Source organism: Pieris rapae, chromosome 4 (assembly GCF_905147795.1).
Source record: "Pieris rapae chromosome 4, ilPieRapa1.1, whole genome shotgun sequence".
Taxonomy (NCBI): Eukaryota; Metazoa; Arthropoda; class Insecta; order Lepidoptera; family Pieridae; genus Pieris; species Pieris rapae.
The window spans coordinates 1,696,738-1,719,094 of NC_059512.1; the positions used below are offsets into that span (position 1 = coordinate 1,696,738).

A 22,357-nucleotide genomic window follows, 5' to 3' on the forward strand; every position below is an offset into this window, starting at 1 on the left:
AAAAGGCCGGCAACGCACCGCGAGCCCTCTAGCATCGAGTGTCCATGAGGGCGGTATCACTTAACATCAGGTGAGCCTCCTGCCCGTAAGCGAACAAAGAAATCAATATAAATCCTTTGATTTCCGTCTTAATATCCGCACAAAATGTCACAGCTACGAAAATAAATTCGTTCACTGAACTTATAATTGTCGTTTTACTTTAAACTTAGTGCAAGCTTGCATGATCCAATCCAACTGAAATATAAGATAAAACTTGGTATACAATGAGCGCAAATGTCGCAGAAATAAAAAAAAACCATGTGGCCACTCGGGATCAGATGCGATTAAGCGATTGCATAGCATTTTTTATCAACTTATGCAATTATAATTATATTTTATTTATGCAGTATTTTTTTTATATTGATTCAAGTTTTTTCTTTGATATTAATTCAATCTACCACTCTGATAAGAGAGATGTGAATACGCAGTATGCGTTCTGTCCCACTCTAATGCACGTGCACTACGTCACCGATCACGCCTGACCGATGTGAGACCGCATGAGGGTCAAATTTTTTCCGTAAAATGGTGCGTAAAAATTTTACTATTATGCGCCTAAAGAAGTTTCACTTCAAAAATATTGTTATGAAACTTAACTGAATTTAAGTTTGTTATGAAAGAGGTGGGAACTGTGTCACAGGTATTATTTACGAAAAAGGCTTCCCAAATCTTACACATTATAATGAAAAAACAAACACCTTTTTATTTTCTGAACTTATTACTTATTTATAAATAGATAATTATTTGGTAGCTTATTAATGTATATATTAATATACAGATGTTAGTCCCACGTTTTACACATTTAAAATTTACTTTTCAAGTTTACATTGTTTTAAGAACAAATTTTTGAAAAATCAAATTTTTTAGCTAGGTCTCACTGTACCATAAACTTTACGTGAATGTTTACGACAAACCCAGGCAGGGCACAACGATCAGTTACATACCACAAGGAGTTCCATACAGTCGTTTTATAAAAGAACTCTCTCTACTCACCGCGAAACTAGAAAACACGAGTTAATATTTTCAAAAGACAATATATAAAAAATGCTAACAAAAATTATAGGATACATGCCTTTGTTAACTGTAAGTTATTTTTTATAAAAACCGCTTAGTTCTTGCAATACTTTGAAACCAAAAAAAAAACCAAATGAAAAAATCTCATTACATTAAGTTACATTACAAAAAATTCCAATCCCCCAATTGAGTAAAGGTTGAAACGCAATGCATTGTCACGTTGTTCATATCAATTAATCGTAAAAGCAACAGGCGGCAATCAATTAGACCCGTTTCCCTCATTAAAACCTCCAACTGAAATACCACAATGTAAACGAGGTCGTTGCTGAGTTCATTATTTTGCAGACAGGTTCCCGCCTGAAATTTATTAATTGAAACTTATTTAAAGAACACACTGTTTAACGGATTGAATCCATGTATTATTATAAACTTATATTTTAGATAATTTTAAATTTTTCCAGACGTTTCGCGTACTTTATAGCGTGCGTTGTCACGGGGACTGAAGACAAAGCTATATTATCTGTATTTATTTCCCCGGCATTGATATCGACTAAAAGATGAAGGGGTTTTGCAGAAATCCGTGGAAATATTACAGATAATATAAGTTTTTCTATAGCTGTAATACTTTTTGACATTCCACACCCTTTGTCTTCAGTCACCGTGACCACGCACGCTGTAAAGCCCGCGAAACGTAGGAGAAAATTTAAAATTATGTAAAATAATTATAAGTTTATATATAATAACACATAGCTTCAATTCGTTAAAAAAGTATTTTCTTTAAATGTGTAAAAGTTATGTTAAAAGACAATACTAATTTAAACTTACTATGCATCTCAAATTCACAGGAACAAATCAATGTATCCAATAGAAATTGGTTCACTTCTTCAGTATCGCGTGTATAGATGCTGTTAATGCCGGGCGGTGTAATATGCCAGCGCTCTGGCAAGCGTCTCAGCGACCTATGTACATTAGGACTGTGTGGGTTGACGGTTTCCGCCACGCGATACTAACCCACGACGATCCCTGCTACCTCAGATTGAGCGCAAAGCGAAGGCCTTATTCAACAGCCAGCACGCAGAAGCATACAACATCACGACACTCCCGACTCAGTCCGACCAACGACGAGCTAGAAGACTGCTTGAGAAAATTGCAGCTAATCGTCACAAACGAAAGAAATGTGGATGAATCTACTGTAGAAAATCTACATCTATCAGACGTGGATGATCCCGAAGACGAGCTAAGAAATCCAATACCACAACCGTTAACCGAAGCCGATACAGCTCCATTCGATAATATGAAAGCTATAAGAAGTAACCGCACAGCGAGAACCGACGTCAAAGAAGACACCGAACTGTGTGACAGAGTTCTACAATGGCTGGATTTAGCGGGAAAAGTTGAACTCCTAAAAGACGACAGCGTTGAACGAATGGCTCAGCCACGTCACAGTTGGCCCGAAATCCAAAAACGTAATTTAATCAAATCGAAAACATCAGCGGATTTAAAAGCGAGAGAATCGAAGCATACAGAGCAAAAAAGTGGCCCAATCGATCGACACGATATTTACGTGACAACAAATACGATCGAGAACTACGCACGCCAGTCACGAAATGCGAAAACGCGACAGGATGCCAAAGTGAGGGAGAGAAAGGTTAAAGACGTGAAGGCAAACATCGCCGAAACTCGACTTAAAGTGGCGACCGAGAGAAATGCAGTAGAGAAACAGTATGCCGAGTTGGTTAGTAAAAAATTAATACCGGATATTGGAAAAGTCAAAAAACAAGTACATATATTCATGCCCGAAGCTCTTCCAAAGCGTAATGATTCGATGATAACAAGCAGAACGCAAAGTCTACTTTCACAGAAACTTTAGTGAGACACAGAAATTTTCCAATTTTTCATATAAATGTAATTTGCCACTTTTTCATTCAATTTTGTATATTAGTAGATATAAAATATTCAACTTCGCGCATTGTTATCTAATATCAATGTTCAAGATTTAAATGTTTTTTGCAATATAATGTATTTACTTTTTCGCAGTTTTAATCAATTATATACCTACTAAAATTATTTATCACAAGGTAAAATTCAGGGAAGTACATATTACATAACAAGTACTGAAAACTAGTTATTTGTGTATTTAAGTATGATTTAGCAGATTTGTTTAACATAGTTATTTTTATATACATTTAATTTACATTCCAAACCAACATTCACTAATTCATTCTTTACCTTCTTTAGTTATTACATAAAACCTATTTTTCAAGATTCAAACAAAAAGATAATATTGCATAGTCCAACAGTTTTAAGGTATCTCTTCCAGGCAACACAAATAATCTTTTGTGATTATGTTAAATTACACAAAAAGCTCTACTTACCCCAAACCCAACTGTAGCAACATCTCTTCCCTGAAATCTTGACCTGAGTGGAGGATCAAGTGGTTGCCCTGTATACCGAGGCACCGGAAGCCCCAAGGCAATAACTCTAAAGTTTTCATCAACTCGAACTAAACGCCATTTTGATATTTCTTCAGGTCCATGCTCCTATGTAACATAAATAACATTAGATAAGTTTTTGTTACAATCAATTTTTTTTGTAGGTTTTTGTTTAGCTAAGAATCAAGATTAATTGTTTTTTTTATGTTGAATGGCTTATTCATATATACAAAATATATATAAAAAAGCACTTAACGAATCTACTTATAGTCGCAAAGACTGATTGTATGATAAAAAAAAATTGGAGGGTACTATTATCGGGTATTATTACGATTAAAAAACTAAAATGGAAGTGGGCTGTGCATATTATCAGAGGACAGTCAAAATAGATCAAGTCATTAATACATTGGTATAAAGGTTACAAGAGAAACAATCAGAGGGCCGTCAAAATGGGGCAAGTCAAGCATTGGTACAAAGGTCACATGAAGAGAAATAGGGGTAGACCATTCCTAAAGTGGGTTGATCAAATAGGAACCATGGGACAACCATGGGCACATGGACTCAAACTGCCCAGGTCAGAAATCTATTGTGGCAATAGGAGGAGGCCTTCGCCAACAAAAAAAAAAAACAGACAAGATTTATTCTAGCTTAAGTATAATTCTTGTCTAAATAATGGCTTATATTATTATTATCTGTAATTAAAGTCCATTTCACAATAATCAAATACTTTAATGAGCTAGGGAGCAATACATACTAGAAACAGAAAAATTACACCCACATACTACTAAACTAATGCAAACATAACACAAACATTTACCCCAATTTATTAAAAATACTTACCTCTAGTAATTTATCATATCTTGACGATGGTATTAAAAACCTGCCATCCTCAAGATGCATTTCTCTGTTTTCTAACAAATTATTTAAGACTGGCAACACATTTCGTTCAGCTTTCTCTATGCCTTCTATAACAAGAATTCTTCCTTCTGTAGCTGCACGGACTGCACTCTGATGAGGAAAACAATATATATTCAATAATGTGAAGTACCCCATAACATCTAAATAATTAGCCAACTTTATAGCTCAGTTCAGCTTATAAAAAATATACTTAGTGAGTTTACTGTATAAATCCAGGGTTTGGTTTCTGTAAAAACATATTTTTATTGTGTGTAGGGAAAAATTAAATACTAAATTAAAAGGAAGAATTTGTATTAATAACTACCTGATCAAAATATTTAGCAGTTGAATTTTGAATTTCCCTTCTTTGTTTCAGATCAGCTTCTGTGGTGTCTCGAGAGAGAGCCACATATTCCAACTCTCTCTGTGTTAACTCCAAGTACTGCAGAGCTACTTTTCGTCTAGATATAAACAATTACATTAAAACCTCTCACAATTCCATTGATAATTTTATTATAAGCGATTCAAAGCTCAAAGATTAAGAAATTTCATAATTTCTCAAACTTTTATATCAACATTTTTATAGTGCAAAGTTGAGTATCTTGTGAAATTTTTACATAATTTAGATTTTAGAACATAACGGTTATTAAATATTAACAAAAATCCAGGGCCCCGCTGAATTCAATATGTAGTTAATAACAACATCATCTGCTGTTACCATTATTGGTTTTTATGACCAAATGAGTAGTCCCTTCGATGTTGTTATAACAGATTTTGACTGTACTCTACAGCAACACAAGATTTCAATTGTTATGGTTACTATCATAAGATGATATGGCAACCATCTAAAGATGATGTATGTAGAGTGTCATTATTATAAATTTAGACCGCCTGAAACTTTCTTACCTGCTTGGTCCAGGTCGTCCCAAAAGAAACATGTCTTGACCAAGTAAATCTTTTTGCATCATCCATCTTAGGTTCCGAAGAGCACTTTGTGATAGATTTCTTAATTCAGAACTCTCTACAGTCACTGTAATCAATCACAGCAATATTATTTTAACTAATATAAAAGTCAGGTTTAGTGAAACATGAAAACAGAAATGGATTAAGTTTCCAAAAAATTTATAGTCTAACAAGTATCAGAGATTAGGGGAATGATTTAATTAAACTTAAAATTGAAAATAAGTTTAATAATAACAGATGTTTGGTACCCAAACATGCGATACTTACAATACTTCCTAGGTACATATTCTATTTTTTTAGGCGATCTAATCTCTTTACTAACATTTCCTATAGTCACCTTTCCTTCGTCCGAGTAAGCGCGCACAAAATTTGGTTGCAATTTATGTGTTTTACGACCATTTAATATACGAATCAAAACATCTATTCTTCGCACAGTAACTGCCGGATTAAATACCATTTTTAAATTGAAATTCCGAAAATATTATAGTAAGAATTTCTATTAATTTCTTTTCTCACATGATTTAAACTTGTGAGATAGGTAATTATGAGTTAGATATTTATTAATTTATTGATAAAAACATTTCCGCAGTCCAAAGTTTACTTTTTGTATGACAACTGACAACTACTTATGACAAATCAACAGTTTTGCGAATATATTTTGCGCGCTATATCTAATCTAGAAATGTTAACGGACAAATTAATAATATAAATTTATTCCTTACGAGAATACATAAAGGTTGTTGACTCCTAATACTAGATATTAATATTTAAGCATATGGGATGTTCTATATGTTTATAAATCACAACCCATTTTTATCTTTGTTAAATGTATATATTTCTTCACAAACAACGGTAATTAATTTATATTCTTATAGAAAGGCTCATAGGAAAAATACATGTTCACTCATCTTAAAAGTCTGTTCTGAGTGACGTCTCTTTTCTTCTTTTCTTAGTGTCCTGTATTTATGTTGACACATATATCATAATCGTATAGAAACTACTTCACCAAACAGTATGTACATTTTTAGTGCGTATCTACGATACGCTACATCACCCCCCTACGGAGACAGAAAAGCTAAGTAGACAAATGATAGTATGTAACAATAAAATAAAAGGTACTTAAAATATTACCTACACAACAAAAAATTTTACATTACAAAGAAATACTAGAGCATTATAAATCTAATCTAGTCTTAAATCTAACCCTTCTGCCTGACCTGGTAACCACAGGATTAGGGGCAGAAATGGGAGGAATATTTTCCACAGTAGGCGAAAGTAATGACGGCGGTTCAGGGCCAGCGGGTGCAGGACCAGGTGTGCGAGCTGAAGGAAAGGCAAACTGCTCGACGAACGCTGGTTTAACGCGTTCGACACTTACAGTGATGTCCTTCCCCTTTAAATCGATATTCAAAGTTTTACCATCAGTGGCGTACTTTAATACTTTAAATGGACCTGTGTATGGTGGCTGCAGAGGACGTCTGACGGTATCGTCACGCAAAAATATGTGCGTCGCTCCAGGTAGCTCTTTAAATACGAAGGGTCGTTTGTTGCCATGTCGCGATGCTGGTGTTGGTTGTACTTCAGCCATTTTCCGTCGAAGACGTACAACGAAATCAGCCGGGTTTTCCATTGCTAAAGTTGGCTGTTCATCTGGGACAAGGAGTTGTCCTGGTAGACGTAATGGTTCTCCATATGTCATTTCTGCAACTGAGCAATTCAGGTCTTCCTTAAGTGCTGACCGCATACCCAGCAATACCAATGGTAACGCTCTAGTCCACGTGTCATCGTGACAAGTTAGGGCGGCTTTAAGTTGCCGATGAACTCGCTCAATCATGCCGTTTGCGCAGGGATGATAAGAAGTGGTTCTTTTACGCCTTGTGGCAAACCTTAACATCAGACGATGGAAAAGATCCGACTCGAACTGCGTGCCCTGGTCGGTTGTCAAAACAGCTGGGACACCGAAGCGTGGAATCCATTCACGGGTGAACGTTTCAGCTACTTCCTCAGCGGTGATTGAATGCATAGGCCAAGCTTCAGGCCATCTGGTCACTCTATCTATAGCTGTGAGGAGGTAACGGTACCCGTTACTGACAGGTAGAGGTCCAACGATGTCAATGTGCACATGCAAAAATCGACCAGACGGCAACTTAAACTCTCCTGTCGGCGCCGATACGTGTCGCGTAATTTTACTGCGCTGACATGCCATGCATGAACGAGTCCACTCTCTGCAGTCCTTTCTAACTGATGGCCATACGTATCGATCGGTTACTAGCGTAGTGGTTGCTCTAACGCCGGGATGACTCAAATTATGAAACTTGTCAAAAACAGCGCGGCGAAATGGAGGTGTTAAATAGGGACGCGTTTTCCCAGTTGAGACATCACAAATAATAGAGATATGTGTTCCAGGAATATTTACCTTAGAAAGTTGAAGACCTGAGTCAGTTGAAACTAAGATGGTAGACAGCTCTGGATCAGACTCTTGGGACTTTAAAAGAGCTTCAAAATCTTGTTCAATCGATATTGCCTCTATGCGTGACATCGCGTCAGCAACTACATTTTCTTTTCCATTTACATGTCTGATATCAGTAGTGAATTGAGAAATAAACGAAAGCTGATTGAGTTGTACCGGGGAAAGTTTTTCTCGGCGCTGGGAAAATGCATAAATCAACGGCTTATGATCCGTATAAATGGTGGCATGTTGTGCTTCAAGAATATGTCGAAAATGTTGGATCGCTTCATACACACCAAGCAGTTCACGGTGAAATGCTGGCCAAACTGACTGTTGTGTTGTTAATTTCTTGCTAAAGAAAGCGAGTGGCTGCCAATTATCTCCAACCAGCTGCTTAAGACATGCACCTACGTGACTTGAAGATGCATCTGTAAACAGTCCTAAAGGTGCGTCAACTACAGGATGAGCCAATAGAGTAGCTGTCGCAAGATGATCTTTGCATCGTTTAAAAGCTAGTTCTAATTCTGGCGTCCATGGCACTGGTTTAGCGCCTTTTAAATTTGTTTCTGCCAAAACGTTAATTAGAGGCGCTTGGAATTCAGCCGCTTGTGGCAGAAATCGTCGAAAAAAATTGACCATTCCGAGAAACCTACGGAGGCCTTCGACTGTTTTAGGAAGAGGATAATTCCGCAAAGCTTCAATTTTGTCTAGAGGTGGGCGAGTGCCATCTTTAGAGATGAGAAATCCTAAAAAAATTACCTCCTCGGCACCAAATATGCACTTCGATGAATTAACGACGACGCCATATTCTGAGAATCTTCGGAACAATGAGCGAAGGTGCTCAGCATGCTCCTCAGGAGTTTTGGAAAAGACCAAAACATCATCAATGTAAGCGTAACAGAAATTAAAACCTTGCACAACTTCGTCCATAAAACGCTGAAAAGTCTGTCCAGCATTCCGTAGACCAAATGTCATAAAGGGAAACTCGAACATTCCAAAAGGAGTAGTAATCGCTGTTTTGCAGATATCACCCTCATGAACTGGAATTTGCTGGTAAGCCTTGACCAAATCGATTTTGCTGTAAATAGACGATCCTATAAGGTTCTGACTAAAATCGGCAATGTGGCGGACGGGATAGCGGTCCGGAATAGTCCTGGCATTTAAAGCACGAAAATCGCCACAAGGTCGCCACCCGTTCTGCCCTTTTCGCGCCATGTGAAGTGGTGACGCCCAGGGGCTGTTTGAAGGTCGAGCTGTACCACAGGATACCATTTCTTCAAACTCTTTCTTAGCTGCTAAGAGTTTTTGCGGTGCTAGTCTTCGTGGTCGACATGAAACTGGGGGGCCCTCGGTCGTGACTATATGGTGCTGTGTGGAATGTTTTACCAGTCTTGGGAGTCCAGGAAGACGAGTAATATCCGGAAACTCCTGCAGGATCGTACTGAATGGCGATTTAGCGACAATTGTCTTGATGCTCGCCTGATCCACGTGAGAGATAGTAGCAGGTGCTATTAGATTAGTACTACCATCTATAATGCGGCGGTTGTGGCAATCTGGCATAAGGTTGTAGTGAGCTAAAAAATCGGAACCAATAATCGGCGTGCTTACATCGGCTATAACAAAATGCCAAATAAAGTCCCGGCGTAAACCTATATTTAATCGCATGGGATTGGTACCGTAAGTTTTAATTGCACTATCATTGGCGGCGCGTACATCAAAGTTCGTGGAGCTATAGTGGCCCTTGAGCAAACTGCGCGGGAAACAACTAATGTCAGAACCAGTATCAATTAAAAATCGATGTCCTGTCCTGGAATCAACCACGAAGAGTCGGCGGCCGTGGATTGCACAATCAGATGCCGCCTCTACTGATTGCTCTGTGCGTTTCCCTGGTTGTTCCTAGCGGTCCAAGAGCATGGAGCAATACATTTCCTGGCATTTTCAGAAAACCTTCCATGATACCAACATAGTTTGGTACCAGAAGAAGATCTGGAGCGATGTTGAGGAGGGCCTCGAGAACGAGATCTAGCATTCCTGGTTGCAAGCTCTTCAACAGTTTTTGTTAATTGTTCAATAGACTTTAATAATTTTGAGAGCTCAGATGGTGAGTCTGTAACAGATCGGCTGATACCAACTGCGTGGACAGATGTAGGACCCGGAGAAGAATTCTCAACAATAGCATCGGCTATTTCTGCTACCTTATCTAATGCAAGATCTTTTTGTGCAATTAGAATTCGTTGAACTTCTTGAGGAAGTCTCCGCATCCACAATTCCCTCAAAATTGTTTCATCTCCCATTGCGTCCCCAGCCAGGGAACGTAGATGACGAAGAAACAAGGATGGTTTTCTATCTCCTAGATGTTCGCTACTTAAAAGTTGTCTTACTTGTTGGGCCCTGGAAACAGAAAGCTTTTTAATAAGCTCGGTTTTTAAATGTAAATAACGCCCCTCTGCAGGTGGGTTAGTAATAACATCCTCCACTTCTTCGGCAATCCTGGTATCCAGCATAGACAAGATGTAGCCATATTTCGTGTAATCTTGATGAATGCCAGCAATTTCGAATTGCGCCTCGGCTTGGGCGAACCACACTTTTGGCTTATCTGCCCAAAAGCTTGGAAGTTTGACATTAACAGCCCCTATTGTTGATGGCTGTGCTAAGTTCGAAACTTGTAGTTTTAAAGTTTCCACTTGGGATACGAGCTCTTCGTTGTTCATCATGTCGGAAAATTCACTTCCGAAAAAAAATTTATGATCACGTCGGGGTCACCATTTATGCATCACGTCGGAAAAAAGATCACGTCGGAAAAAAGATCACGTCGGGGTCACCATTTATGGGATGTTCTATATGTTTATAAATCACAACCCATTTTTATCTTTGTTAAATGTATATATTTCTTCACAAACAACGGTAATTAATTTATATTCTTATAGAAAGGCTCATAGGAAAAATACATGTTCACTCATCTTAAAAGTCTGTTCTGAGTGACGTCTCTTTTCTTCTTTTCTTAGTGTCCTGTATTTATGTTGACACATATATCATAATCGTATAGAAACTACTTCACCAAACAGTATGTACATTTTTAGTGCGTATCTACGATACGCTACAAGCATTAGCAATAAAATATTGGACAGAAATGTATTTATGCAGATTAATGACAATTGATGATCAATTACAAAAAGTGTGTTGATTGTGTTTAAAAAGTACATTTTTTTTTAAAGATTTATTCAAGCAAAGCAACACTACTTTTCAAAAGGTTACTTTTAACTTTTTGAGGCCGGCTTAAAGCGGAACTCATGCAAAAACTTTACGTGCTTCGTAGCGGATCTTAAGTACGATTAAAAGGCATAATAAAAAACAATTCATTTATGAAAGGAAATCAAGTATAATAGTCATATTATACTTTGTATTGTATATAGAAGAAGCAATGTATACTTAGCCATGAAGTGCGATACATACCGAGTGAAATAGTTCCTCTTAAATACAATATATGCTTGCTTACGGTACAAATACAACTATTTTGATTGAGATTTACAATTAACATAATAATATAAACTTGCTATAATCATAATAAGGTATTTCTATATTTACGATAATGCAAATGTATTAAAGAAAGAACTGCAGTCTTCTGTACGGGAGTCTATCTCGCGGCAGTAATAATTAAATAACTTGTTTGAAGAATTCCAATTACCCCGTGCTAAAATGTCACCTATTGGTTTTTTTGACGAAAAAAATTCTCAAATGGTAGAGCGTATTTAAAATAAATTTACGAGATACATTTACATGAGGTTGTATGGAATGTACCCTAATCTATCCAACTTTGTTTGTCTTGGGTATGGTAGGATATAACAAGCTAGAGGTAAGGACCTTTACTATGTCATTATATTTTTTTAAGGTCCTTAGGGGTAGGAAGCATACATTGCTTCTTCAATATACAATGCTGTATGTTTTCCGGAGGCACATCAATAATTTGATAATTGTAAACAGAGTGAAACTCTATTTATAGAGATTGTAAGAAATAAAAATGTTAACACAATAATTTATTAAGGATAAATAAAAAAAACTATTTTTCACATACATATATATCTCTATTTTTTAACTTACTATGTATATGAATTTTTATACAGTAGTTCTGACAACAAACAAAATAATAATTTTAATAACTTAATATTTGATATACATCAATGGTAATACTCATATGTAGTACAGATGTACATGATTAAACCTACTTATGTGCAATTTCTAAAAACGTATTTTCTTCTAATATTTAAATTCTAATTATTCTCTTGAGGTTCTTCCTCGACTGGTTCAATCTTAACACTAACAAAATCAGTGGGTTCCAGATCATATTCCGGATCAACCACCTCTTCCTTACACACCACTTGCGTGAAATGTGGTTTCTCTTTTGGAGTTTCAGTTTCAGTCTCTTTCTCTGGCTCCTTCTCCTCTTCTGACATCTGATCTGCTTCTTCAGTATCATCAGTATTTTGATCGAGATTCTCGGCTAATTTCAGTCTCTTTGTGAATGTTACAAAGTCTCCAACCACATTTGGAGACTCTTTCTTCGGAGGTCCAAAAATTCTGGTCATAGTAGTCTCATCTATCTTCAGATTGCATTGTCTGGGCTCCAATTTTGAATAATACTCCTTTATGTTGACTTCGGCGGCATTTAAACCGTGACGTTTGCGAAGGTGCTTCACAATAGTGCGTCGGACCATATATGACTTCTTGCAGCATTTACACTGAAAAAATATTTTTTTTATGGCTTTTGAGATTTCAGGCAGATATTTTATGTTTAACACTGTTACACCAACATAGTTCTGTAATCAATCTGATAAAATATATGATATATCATGACAAAATTAAACTTTTGTAAATAAATTATATTAGTTCTCATAGCCACCTTGACTCTCTCTCCACAGACTGTTACAAAGAATTTGGCTAATAGACTTGTATCCACGTTAAATATTACAATATACTATTTTTTTTTTATTATAGAAGAATTTATCTATGTGTTTGTATATTGTCAATACAAACTATATTTTATATAGAATTTAATAAACACTTACATTAAATGTATTAAGGTTGCTATGTGTCAAAACGTGGTACCGCAGTGCTGCCATACTCGACACCAGTTTGGGGCAAAGGGGACATGTCAATTGTCTGTTACCGTGTATTGTACGCATATGACGTAACATATATCGCTCATCATGGTATTTTTTATCTGGAAAAAGATTTTTTTAAATATTTATTTAGAAGTGTAGTACATATTTAAAAAAATCAGTGGCACTACAACCTCTTTAGGTCTTGACCGCAGATTTCTGAATCTGTTTCATAATCATTTTAAATCTAATAGGCAAGTAGTTGATCAGCCACCAGTGCCTGACACACGCCGTCGTCTTTTTGGGTCTAAGACATGTCGGTTTCCTCACGATGTCTTCCTTCACCGTTCGAGCAAATGTTAAATGCGGACATAGAAAGAAACTCCATTGGTGCACAGCCGGGGATTGAACCTACGACCTCAGGTATGAGAGTCGCACGCTGAAGCCACTAGGCCAACACAGCTTTCTAAGTAATATATACCTAACTAAAATTCCAATTAATGTATATAGATTGGACAAATATTTTCTTTGTAACAGAATATATTTTATTGTTTACGTGAAAAAATTGAAAATTTATTAAAATCAAGAACTTTATATATACAGATAATATATAATAATAATAATTTTTGATTATTTTTTGTTTATTAATCTTTAAATTATTATTATAATCTTAAAAATCTTACGATTTAACTGATGATATGACATAAAATAAAATAAAAAATATTATCTTACCACATACGAGGCATTTGACTTTAATATTTTTCGCCGCATGAGTCTTCATGTGCTCACGAAGTGAACAAGCACTAGTGAACAACTTTGAGCAAACTGTGCATGTCTCCAAATCTATAAAATAAAATAAACATAGCTTAATTAATTTTAATGGCATGTGATTCTTGAAAGCCCGGCTACACACTTGCGAGCATTCTGGCAATGTCAATCATTTAACTCCTGACAGTTGGCGTAATTAAATTTAAAAAAAAAATAGTGTGTAGTAGGAACCATAGACAAGTTGCTTTAGCGTGACCCGTGATTTAATGGAAATAAATACTTTTCTTGTCACGTGACAAATCTATGTACAAATAATAAATATATACACTAATTAAGAAAAATTTGGAATATAGCCATTTAGTTGTCTGGTTTGTGACGATTTACCATTGCCTGTAGCTTTTAAAGCTTTAATAAAAAATCGAATATTAGACATAGACAGAGTATAAATAAATAATTATCGTCAGTTAAATTATTTCCAAGTATTAAATCATGTTCAACTATTCAAATCCAATCAAATCAAAATATCTTTATTCATCTAGGTAAACAAGTACACTTATGAACGTCAAAGAAAATTAAATTAATTTTAAATTTACATTTACTACAAGTTCGCAAGGCAAGTAGAGCGGGCAAGAAGAACTGGCAAGAAACTTTCCGCCACTCTTTTTAATCGCCCAGATTTTAATACAAATTGTTTTAAGAAACTCCTGAACTTTGCTAGAAACTCCAGGTACTTACTTTCTCCAGTATGTCTCCTTATGTGATAGGTGAGTTTGGACTTTTGTAGGAATGTTTGGCCACAATATAGGCAAACGTAAGATCTATCCTTTGAATGTGTTCTGAAAAAAAAAATCAGCTTTAAAAAATAATTACCTTAATTTAAACACACTTCAGCGACCAAGAAAACTTCTCTATTGTTTAAGGCTTTTAAAGGCATAATAACTCACTTAGAAATTATGAAGGAAACATAAAAACTCCCATACTCTTAGGTGAAAGCTTTTATTATTTTTTTCATTTTTATCTATAAAATCCTGTAATAAAGAAGGAGGTATGTGCCTGAAAGCGATTTTTGGTAGAAATTCCGGTTTTCACACGATGAATTTCCAAACCAATACGACATAGGGTCCTTCAAGAAATGAGCGTACCAATTTTTAAAAAGCAGGCAACGCCTTCTCAATTGTCCATGGGCATCAAGTGAGCCTCCTGTCCATATACATTTTGTACAGAAAAAGTTGTTGCACCATCCAATCATGTTTAGACGCTTTACTTTAAAGAACTAAATGACCATTTTTACCTTAGGCGTTCAAATATTACGTCACCCAATGGAAGAGGGTACCCCCACCCAAAATCGTTTCATATGTTCCTTGTCCGGTTCAATACTAACCTGGAATGTGACGTACACGCCCCCTTATCGGCGAAAGTCTTAGGGCAATGCGGGCACGTATACGGCCTCTCGCCCGTGTGACGTCGCTCGTGACGCAACATGTTCGAGCGTTGCACGAACCGCATCGGACAGTACGAGCACGCGTGACGCGGGCCTTCGTGTATTTGTACGTGCTCGCGGAACGAGTCTTTCTTCTGCAATTCGTAAAAGATTTTACGGAAAAGATAAAATATAGATATTTCTGAGTCTGATATCAAGGGACGCCAGTTAGTGAATGGAATAGTTCAACTATTTCAGCAACAGTATTATTTACTTCAAATTTGATTAAGGTGTTTTTGATTGTAATTTATCGATCTTACATATTTTCTTATGTTTTTAAAGCATGTTGTTCAGGAACTTATGATTAATAATATTCATAATAATGAGGCTAGGATTGAAAGTCAGACTCCAATATCTATTGAAAATCAAATATCTATTGTTCTTAAAATCTTACCTATAACTAGCCATAATTATTAATTATTTTATTGTAAATAGTAAATATGTATATGTACTAATACATATTTACTATTTACACACAACACAGCCGACTTAAGTAAAATGTGTTGAATAAATTTAATTGTTTATTTTTTCTTTCGTTTACATTTTGAATCATTTTTTTAATATTAGGTATTTCGTCTTTGGCTATATCTTTAATATAATTGTTTCTTAATATTTATTTATAGTATTGTCTTTTATTAACATAACTTTAACACATTTAAATAAAACACTTTTTCAACGGATTGAAGCTATGTATTAATATAAACCATCTAGATATCAACTCCGGAGAAAAAATACATATAATATAATTATAAAATAATATAACTTTTTCTACGCGTCACGCACGCTGTAAAGCCCGCGAAACGTCAGATAAATTAAAAATTATGTTTAAGTTTTTAATAAAGAGAAAGTGTTTTCTTTAAATTAATAATTTATGTTAGCTTTAGGGTTCTGAATAAAAACCAGTAAATAAACATACACATAAAGTTTCGTTCGAGAAACCAGTGAACATAATTAAAATGCCCGCCTTTGAGAGGCTTCAGTCAATTTGAGCGTCCATAGACGATATTACTCTACATGTGTTGTCTATGGCTGAGTTTATAAAAAATCGTAAGTTATACATACGGCAAATATTTTCCCGCAATAATCACACGTGTAACTTTGCTTGTTAGGTTGGTGGTCCTGCTTGTGCATGTACAACGATGATTTGTATTGGAAAGACTTCCCGCACTCCGAGCATTCGAAAGGATGACGACCGGGGTGCCGAAGTAGGTAATGGAGTTTCCTGAAAATTACGATTTAAAATAAGCAGTAGATTTTAACTGTTTTAAACATGTACCATGGAATAATTGTTTTCTAGTTACCCACAACTTAACTTAAACCTAATTGATTAATGTATATGTATATATACATGTGTGTGTGTGTATGGGGCCGTTCATAAACTACGTTCGCATACAAAGGGGGGGGGGGAGGGGTCTGGCCGAGTGTGACAAGATGTGACAAGGGGGAGGGGGGGTATAGGGCAGCGTGACGTTCGCCGTTTATATATATATTTATGGCCCCTATGTATATATATATTTTTTCTTTTATTTTTTTTTGTAATTCGGTTTGATATGTGTATGTTGTTTAGTTGATATTTAGTGTAAATGCTGTATACAGATATAATTGCAAGTCAGATTTTTAAATGTTGTTTAGTGTGTAATAATTTTATGTATGTAATCAATCTGTTTTCTGTTTTTGTACCTAAATGTGAAAATAAAATAAATAAAATAAAACACAGGGCTTCCCTAGTGTGGGTACTAGCGATAGATTTTTTTCTATGATTTGATTTAAAATCTGTAAAATATTAAATGTCAATCAATTGCATATTTTCAATATTAAATATTAATTTTACTTAATGACTTTACGGAAAAAATAAAATCGGGATATTTCTAGGTCTGATGTCAAGTAAATTAGTGAATGGAATAGGGCTAGTACTTCTATATAAGCAACATTATTTTCTATATAGTTTGGTTTAAAATCGGTAAAACATTAAATTCCAAATGTTTTAATACAAAAGTAGCGCTTTTGTGTTACTTTAAATATTGTTGCGAAGGTAGGTGGACGGAAATGTTTCTCGATTTTTCCCACCAGTTAGAGACGTTTACAGCAAGATGAAAAGGTGTTTTCAGACTTTATGAGATAAACCAGTAGTTATCAGAGACCATAGACAAATTGCTTCAGGGCAAGCGTGACCCGATTAAAATGAACGAAAATAACTGAAAAACATACAATGATTTCTAATTTAGAATCCTATTATTATTAATATTTCAGTTTATATAAAAACTCCTTTTTTAAAATCCCCGACTCTTAGTTTGACAGATAACCGGAAGTCCATTTGTAATTTAAATATTTATATTTAGAACTCATCGACAAATATAAAAACAGTTCATACCGTTCATCCGCAGTCTGTAACATATCTTTGCACAGTTTGCATTTGAACTTGCCAGCCGTGCCATGGGCAGCAGTGATATGGGTATTGCAGGATCTAGAGTTCGGAAATCGTCGCTGACAGACATGACAGCTGAAGACCTTCGGTTTCTGATCACGATTCGTTGAATGTACCGTCTGAAAATTAATAAAGCAATGTTATATTAATAAAATGCATTCAGTTGAAGATTAAACAAGAAACTCTGATCGAATAATCATTAAGAATAATAATTATGATTAATATGAAAAAATGGTTGTAATATGAGGTCAAAAATAAAATCTTTATCGAAATGAGACTAGTAGATTCCAATCTCGTAAAATCAAACATATATAAAATACCTCATATGCAAACAAGTTCACAAAATTTGTAAGCCTATCTATAAAGAATTTAAAAAAATATAGATTTAGCCCAGAGCAATAGTACATTCTAGAAGTGGGGTAAATATTAATTTTACTTAACAAATTAAATGTTATAAAAAAATAACAGAATATACAAAATGTTTAATTGATTAATAATAATAATAATAATATATTTATTTATTTTCTCACAAAAACAAAAACATATAAAAACATATACAATAATTGTCATTCTTATTTGGATCACTGCTATTGCTTAAGTGAGACTGATGCCTGTTAAAGGTTGTGCACCTGTGTTACAGGTCATCAGGCCTCCACCACTTCGGATCGACAAAATGATTATATTATGTAAAGAATAGACAATTATATTAATTATAAGGAAACCACATGGTGTATGCGTGTGTGTTTGTGTATGTGTGTGTTTGTGTATGTGTGTCTGTGTATGTGTGTGTTCTGAATAATTGACGTAAAAATATTGCACAATTATACTCCAAATAATTATTTACTAAAATTTACATAAAATTTGTGTCAAACTTTATGCTCAACTATTTAGTTATGATAAGCATTCTCGGTAACCTCATAGTTTAAGTCCAATAGCCACAGTGTAACCGTCTTCTTGCACTCATTTTTTGTTAGGGGATATATGGAGAGAGAAGTGTTGACCTTGTTATATAAGTAATCACCCAAAAAACAGAAGAAATTTTTGAATGAATTTGATTAATTTTTGATTTTGTAAAGGATACATTTTCGTTATATTAATGAAATAAAAATATAATAAATAAATAAAATACAATAACAATGTTATAAAAAATATTATTTAAGTAAATTTATTTTTAACAGTGTAAATTTGCATTTAACATAATAAATAAATTCATTCATTTTTCATACACAATGCACTCATTCGCTCACATACATGCAAATGATAGTAAAAATAAAAAATTTGCCTTTACTGCACAGGACGTGATGCTGTAGGATTACGAAATAATAAATATACACTGTAATATATATCTCCTTGTTAATAAGTGGCTCTAACTAAATATTTACCTTAACATGAACCTTTAAAGATTTCTTCTGACTCAACGGTCGGAACACACAAGTGTCTAGTGAACAATATAACTTCTTAGCCTCAGGGTGATATTCTTCAAAATGATTCCTCATGTCTTCAATATTAGAAATAACAAGGCAACACAAACAACATTTCAATAAGTAGGTCGCTCGGGTCTGTTCATTAATATGCTTTTGGATGTAATGGTATACAAACCACACCTAAAAATAAACATTCATGTTTAAGTAAAACTTCAGTCTTAAACCATTTCTTATTTTAAATACTGGTTTATACAAACAATATTCATAAACTAAATCAATAGAATTGCCATTTTTGTAGAATACTTAACAAGCATGGAGGACAAAAAGTCACTCATACACACAAATCAAGACACATTTTTACTGGGTGCTTTGCCAGCCTTTCACTTTTGCTTGCTATTAACTCACAAACTATATGTCAGTCAGATTGTGTTTACTCAAATGCAATTGTTAATGTACATAATTTAATATATACATTAGGATTCACTTAGCTTTAGAAGTAAGAATATACTGTGAATAATAATTTAATACTACAAGCTAACATTGCTTATAGTTTTTTTTTTAAATTTGTACAACTTCATGTTCATAGTCAAAATTAAAGAAATGGACAAATAAAACTTGTTGCTCTAACATTTCTTAAACATACCATAACATACCTTATCCCCAAAAATTAATGAACAATCCTCACACTTATAAAAACTTTCTTTATATTTTTCAAAATGTGAATTTATCTGGTGCAATTCTCTGTCTTGTTCATTCCAGAATAACATTGGACATAGTCTGCATTTAAAACCAAGATGTGGGCTAAAGCAGTTTTCAAACTCTAATTGGTCCCAATGATCAGTTAGATGCTGTCTAGTCAGTTCCCTGTTATTAAATTCCTTGTCACAAAACTGACATATCCACAGATCTTCGAAATCACCCAACTCTTGAAGAGTATGTGCTATTAACGCATAATTTGTGTCAAATGATGCTAAACATACCCTACAGGAGTATAACTGCTCAGTTTTTACAGAATGCATCTTTGTCATGTGCATGGTAAATGTTGGTGCATCTTCAAAAATCACTTTACATAATTTACATTCTAAGTCGGTAAAATCTGATTTGCAACCATAATCTACACTTGAAAAGTCAGGTACCACTCCCTCATCTATATTTTTATAAACTTTTGAGATATAGTCGAAATAAGCATTATCTAATAGGAGAATTTCAGTTAAGGTAATATCGAAATCTATTTCTCCACGATAGTCAATACACTCTTCATTTTGACTTTCATTTAAGCTTCCACTTTGGTTTTCCTCCTTACTAGCTTCTTGAAGGACTTTAATATCTTCATCATCACTGTGTGTTTCCGTTTTTATTTCTGGTACAAGATCAGATAACTGGATTTGGGTTTCTTCTACCTCTTCATTTTGTTGTGGCATTGGAGCTTCCAAATCGACATAGCCATATCTAGTTTGACCACTTAATTCCGAATCCAGAAATTGTGAACTTATGTCTACACCTTTTACAGTAAATGGTGAGTCTTTCCCAGATACTAAGCTAGCGAGGCATTTCAGTGTAAAGTGATGGTAGCCCATATAATGACTGAAGAAGGCAGTCAAGAGATTTTCTGTTTTTGAACAAAGAACACAAGAAAAAATAGCATCATCTGGGTCCAATTCCCACAAGGTTCCATAAACACTTGACCCATTTGTAACATTATGCTTTTGAAGGAGATGGGCATCATAATTAGTATCTGCAGAAACTCTAAAATGGCAAAGTCGACAGTGAACAAGATTGTGTTCACTTCTAAAATGGTCACGCAATAAATCTTCACTTTGAAAAGATGATACACATTGTGAACAAGGCCAAGGGACATGAAACTTTTCATGTTCTATCCAAGATTGTCTATCTGGTACAAAATATCTGGAAATCAAATTTAAATTAACAGATAAAAACACAATAGTAGTTTGAATATAGATACAGGGTACCCAGTTCCTTTCACTCTTATTTAATAATATTTTCTGAAGTTGATGATATCTCTCATGTTATAGATAAATTACCAATAAATGCTTAAATATGCACATGCAGTATTAGTAACATCCAAAATAGGTAGAAGTCACAACTATATATATAAATATCAATATAAATTCATCAATATATATATCTATATACATTCATCAATCAAAATACCATCAACTCAATTATTTGTCTGAATATTATTTCTTTATTTACTTTCATTGTCTAGTATGAGATAAAGCTAGATTTTATCCAGCTTTATCTGATTCTTGACAATGTCTAAAATCAAACCATGGAAAAACTAATATGTATGTCTAGTGCACTAACCTGCATATGCCGCAAAAATCCTTCTTATGATTTAGGACATAGTGTAATATAACTTTTGGTCTGTTTATAAACCAATCTGGGCATAATAAACAACTAAATGGGCCAGTGGTATTAAAATCTTTTAAATATAGCCACACATCCAAAGGTCTCTGCACAACAATTGGCGTCGCAGAAGAATTACGGCTTAATTTTGTTTTTAAGGCAATATTTTTTATTAGCACGGTCTTAGTGTCTTCTTCACATACCCCTTCGTTTAAAATAGTAGCTGGATTCAACTTCTTCGATGCCAAAACAGACAGTGGCTCATCATCGGATTCATCGGAATCTAACATAGTTGTGACTTTTTAAATGTGAATAACACTATGAAACAAATATATTTTAATGAACCTCATAACATCAAATAAGGGTATTAATAAAATACGCCACTACTTTAATGCATATTAAAAACTTTTATCCATTTATGTTTCTCTTTTTTTTTTTAATTTATTTATTAGCCGGCTGCCGGATATGTTTCTTGTTTCTATTGAGTGATGCCAGCTCCTACAGAATATTTTTCACTATTCTAGAATCCACTTTAAATATTTGTTTAGTTGCTGAGTTTGTATTTAGTTGGCTTCTAGGCTTAATTGTATAGTTGTGTTTCAAAAAATAAAAATCTCGTATAAATGTACCTAATAAGACATCTTGACTCTCTTATATTGAGGGGGGAAATTCCAAGTTGGCACTTGGCATCTCTGTTTTGGGTTAGGGAGCTAAAATTAATGATAAAGAAGTACGTTGTTGAAAATTTTCAGAATAATCTTTTGAAAATCAGATTTGGTACCAAAATCAGGAACGTGACACAAAAGCAAAAAAACTGTATTGGTGTGTATTTGAAATTTCGCCTAAACAAACCCAAATATTTTTTTCACCTATTCTAGCCTTAATTCGGTTGAGAAACCCCTAAATCTAGGGGAAAATCCTTTGATCTTGTTTACCGTCTATGTTTAAACACAGACTAAAATGTAATATATTTATAGTTATTCTACCTAGTATATCATAAAAAATA

The 22,357-nt window shown here is 34.5% G+C and overlaps 3 protein-coding genes across 3 annotated transcripts in view; 1 reads left to right on the forward strand and 2 right to left on the reverse strand.

Moving 5' to 3' along the window:
• LOC110995584 (von Willebrand factor A domain-containing protein 8) overlaps positions 1-5,933 on the reverse strand; it is a 28,998-nt gene extending 23,065 nt beyond the window's left edge. The window contains exons 1-5 of the mRNA XM_045627927.1: positions 5,610-5,933; positions 5,286-5,409; positions 4,705-4,840; positions 4,323-4,490; positions 3,426-3,590 (exon numbers count right to left, since the gene is read on the reverse strand). Of these exons, the coding sequence (XP_045483883.1) occupies positions 3,426-3,590; positions 4,323-4,490; positions 4,705-4,840; positions 5,286-5,409; positions 5,610-5,799 (783 nt within the window). The 5' untranslated portion in view covers positions 5,800-5,933. The remainder of the gene's footprint in view (positions 1-3,425; positions 3,591-4,322; positions 4,491-4,704; positions 4,841-5,285; positions 5,410-5,609) is intronic.
• LOC111001042 lies at positions 1,030-3,011 on the forward strand. The gene is made up of 2 exons (XM_022270712.2): positions 1,030-1,119; positions 1,896-3,011. The coding sequence occupies exon 2, from the start codon at positions 1,979-1,981 to the stop codon at positions 2,918-2,920; it is 942 nt and encodes a 313-aa protein (XP_022126404.2). The 5' UTR covers positions 1,030-1,119; positions 1,896-1,978; the 3' UTR covers positions 2,921-3,011.
• A 5,935-nt stretch (positions 5,934-11,868) lies between the features above and the next one.
• Positions 11,869-21,902, reverse strand: LOC111001041 (zinc finger protein 568). Its single transcript, XM_022270710.2, has 10 exons — positions 21,310-21,902; positions 19,638-20,889; positions 18,943-19,164; positions 17,507-17,679; positions 16,198-16,357; positions 15,037-15,230; positions 14,391-14,491; positions 13,620-13,730; positions 12,855-13,009; positions 11,869-12,527 (listed from the first exon to the last, which is right to left on the reverse strand). The coding sequence occupies exons 1-10, from the start codon at positions 21,639-21,641 to the stop codon at positions 12,060-12,062; spliced, it is 3,168 nt and encodes a 1,055-aa protein (XP_022126402.2). The 5' UTR covers positions 21,642-21,902; the 3' UTR covers positions 11,869-12,059.
• Positions 21,903-22,357: the final 455 nt, after the last annotated feature.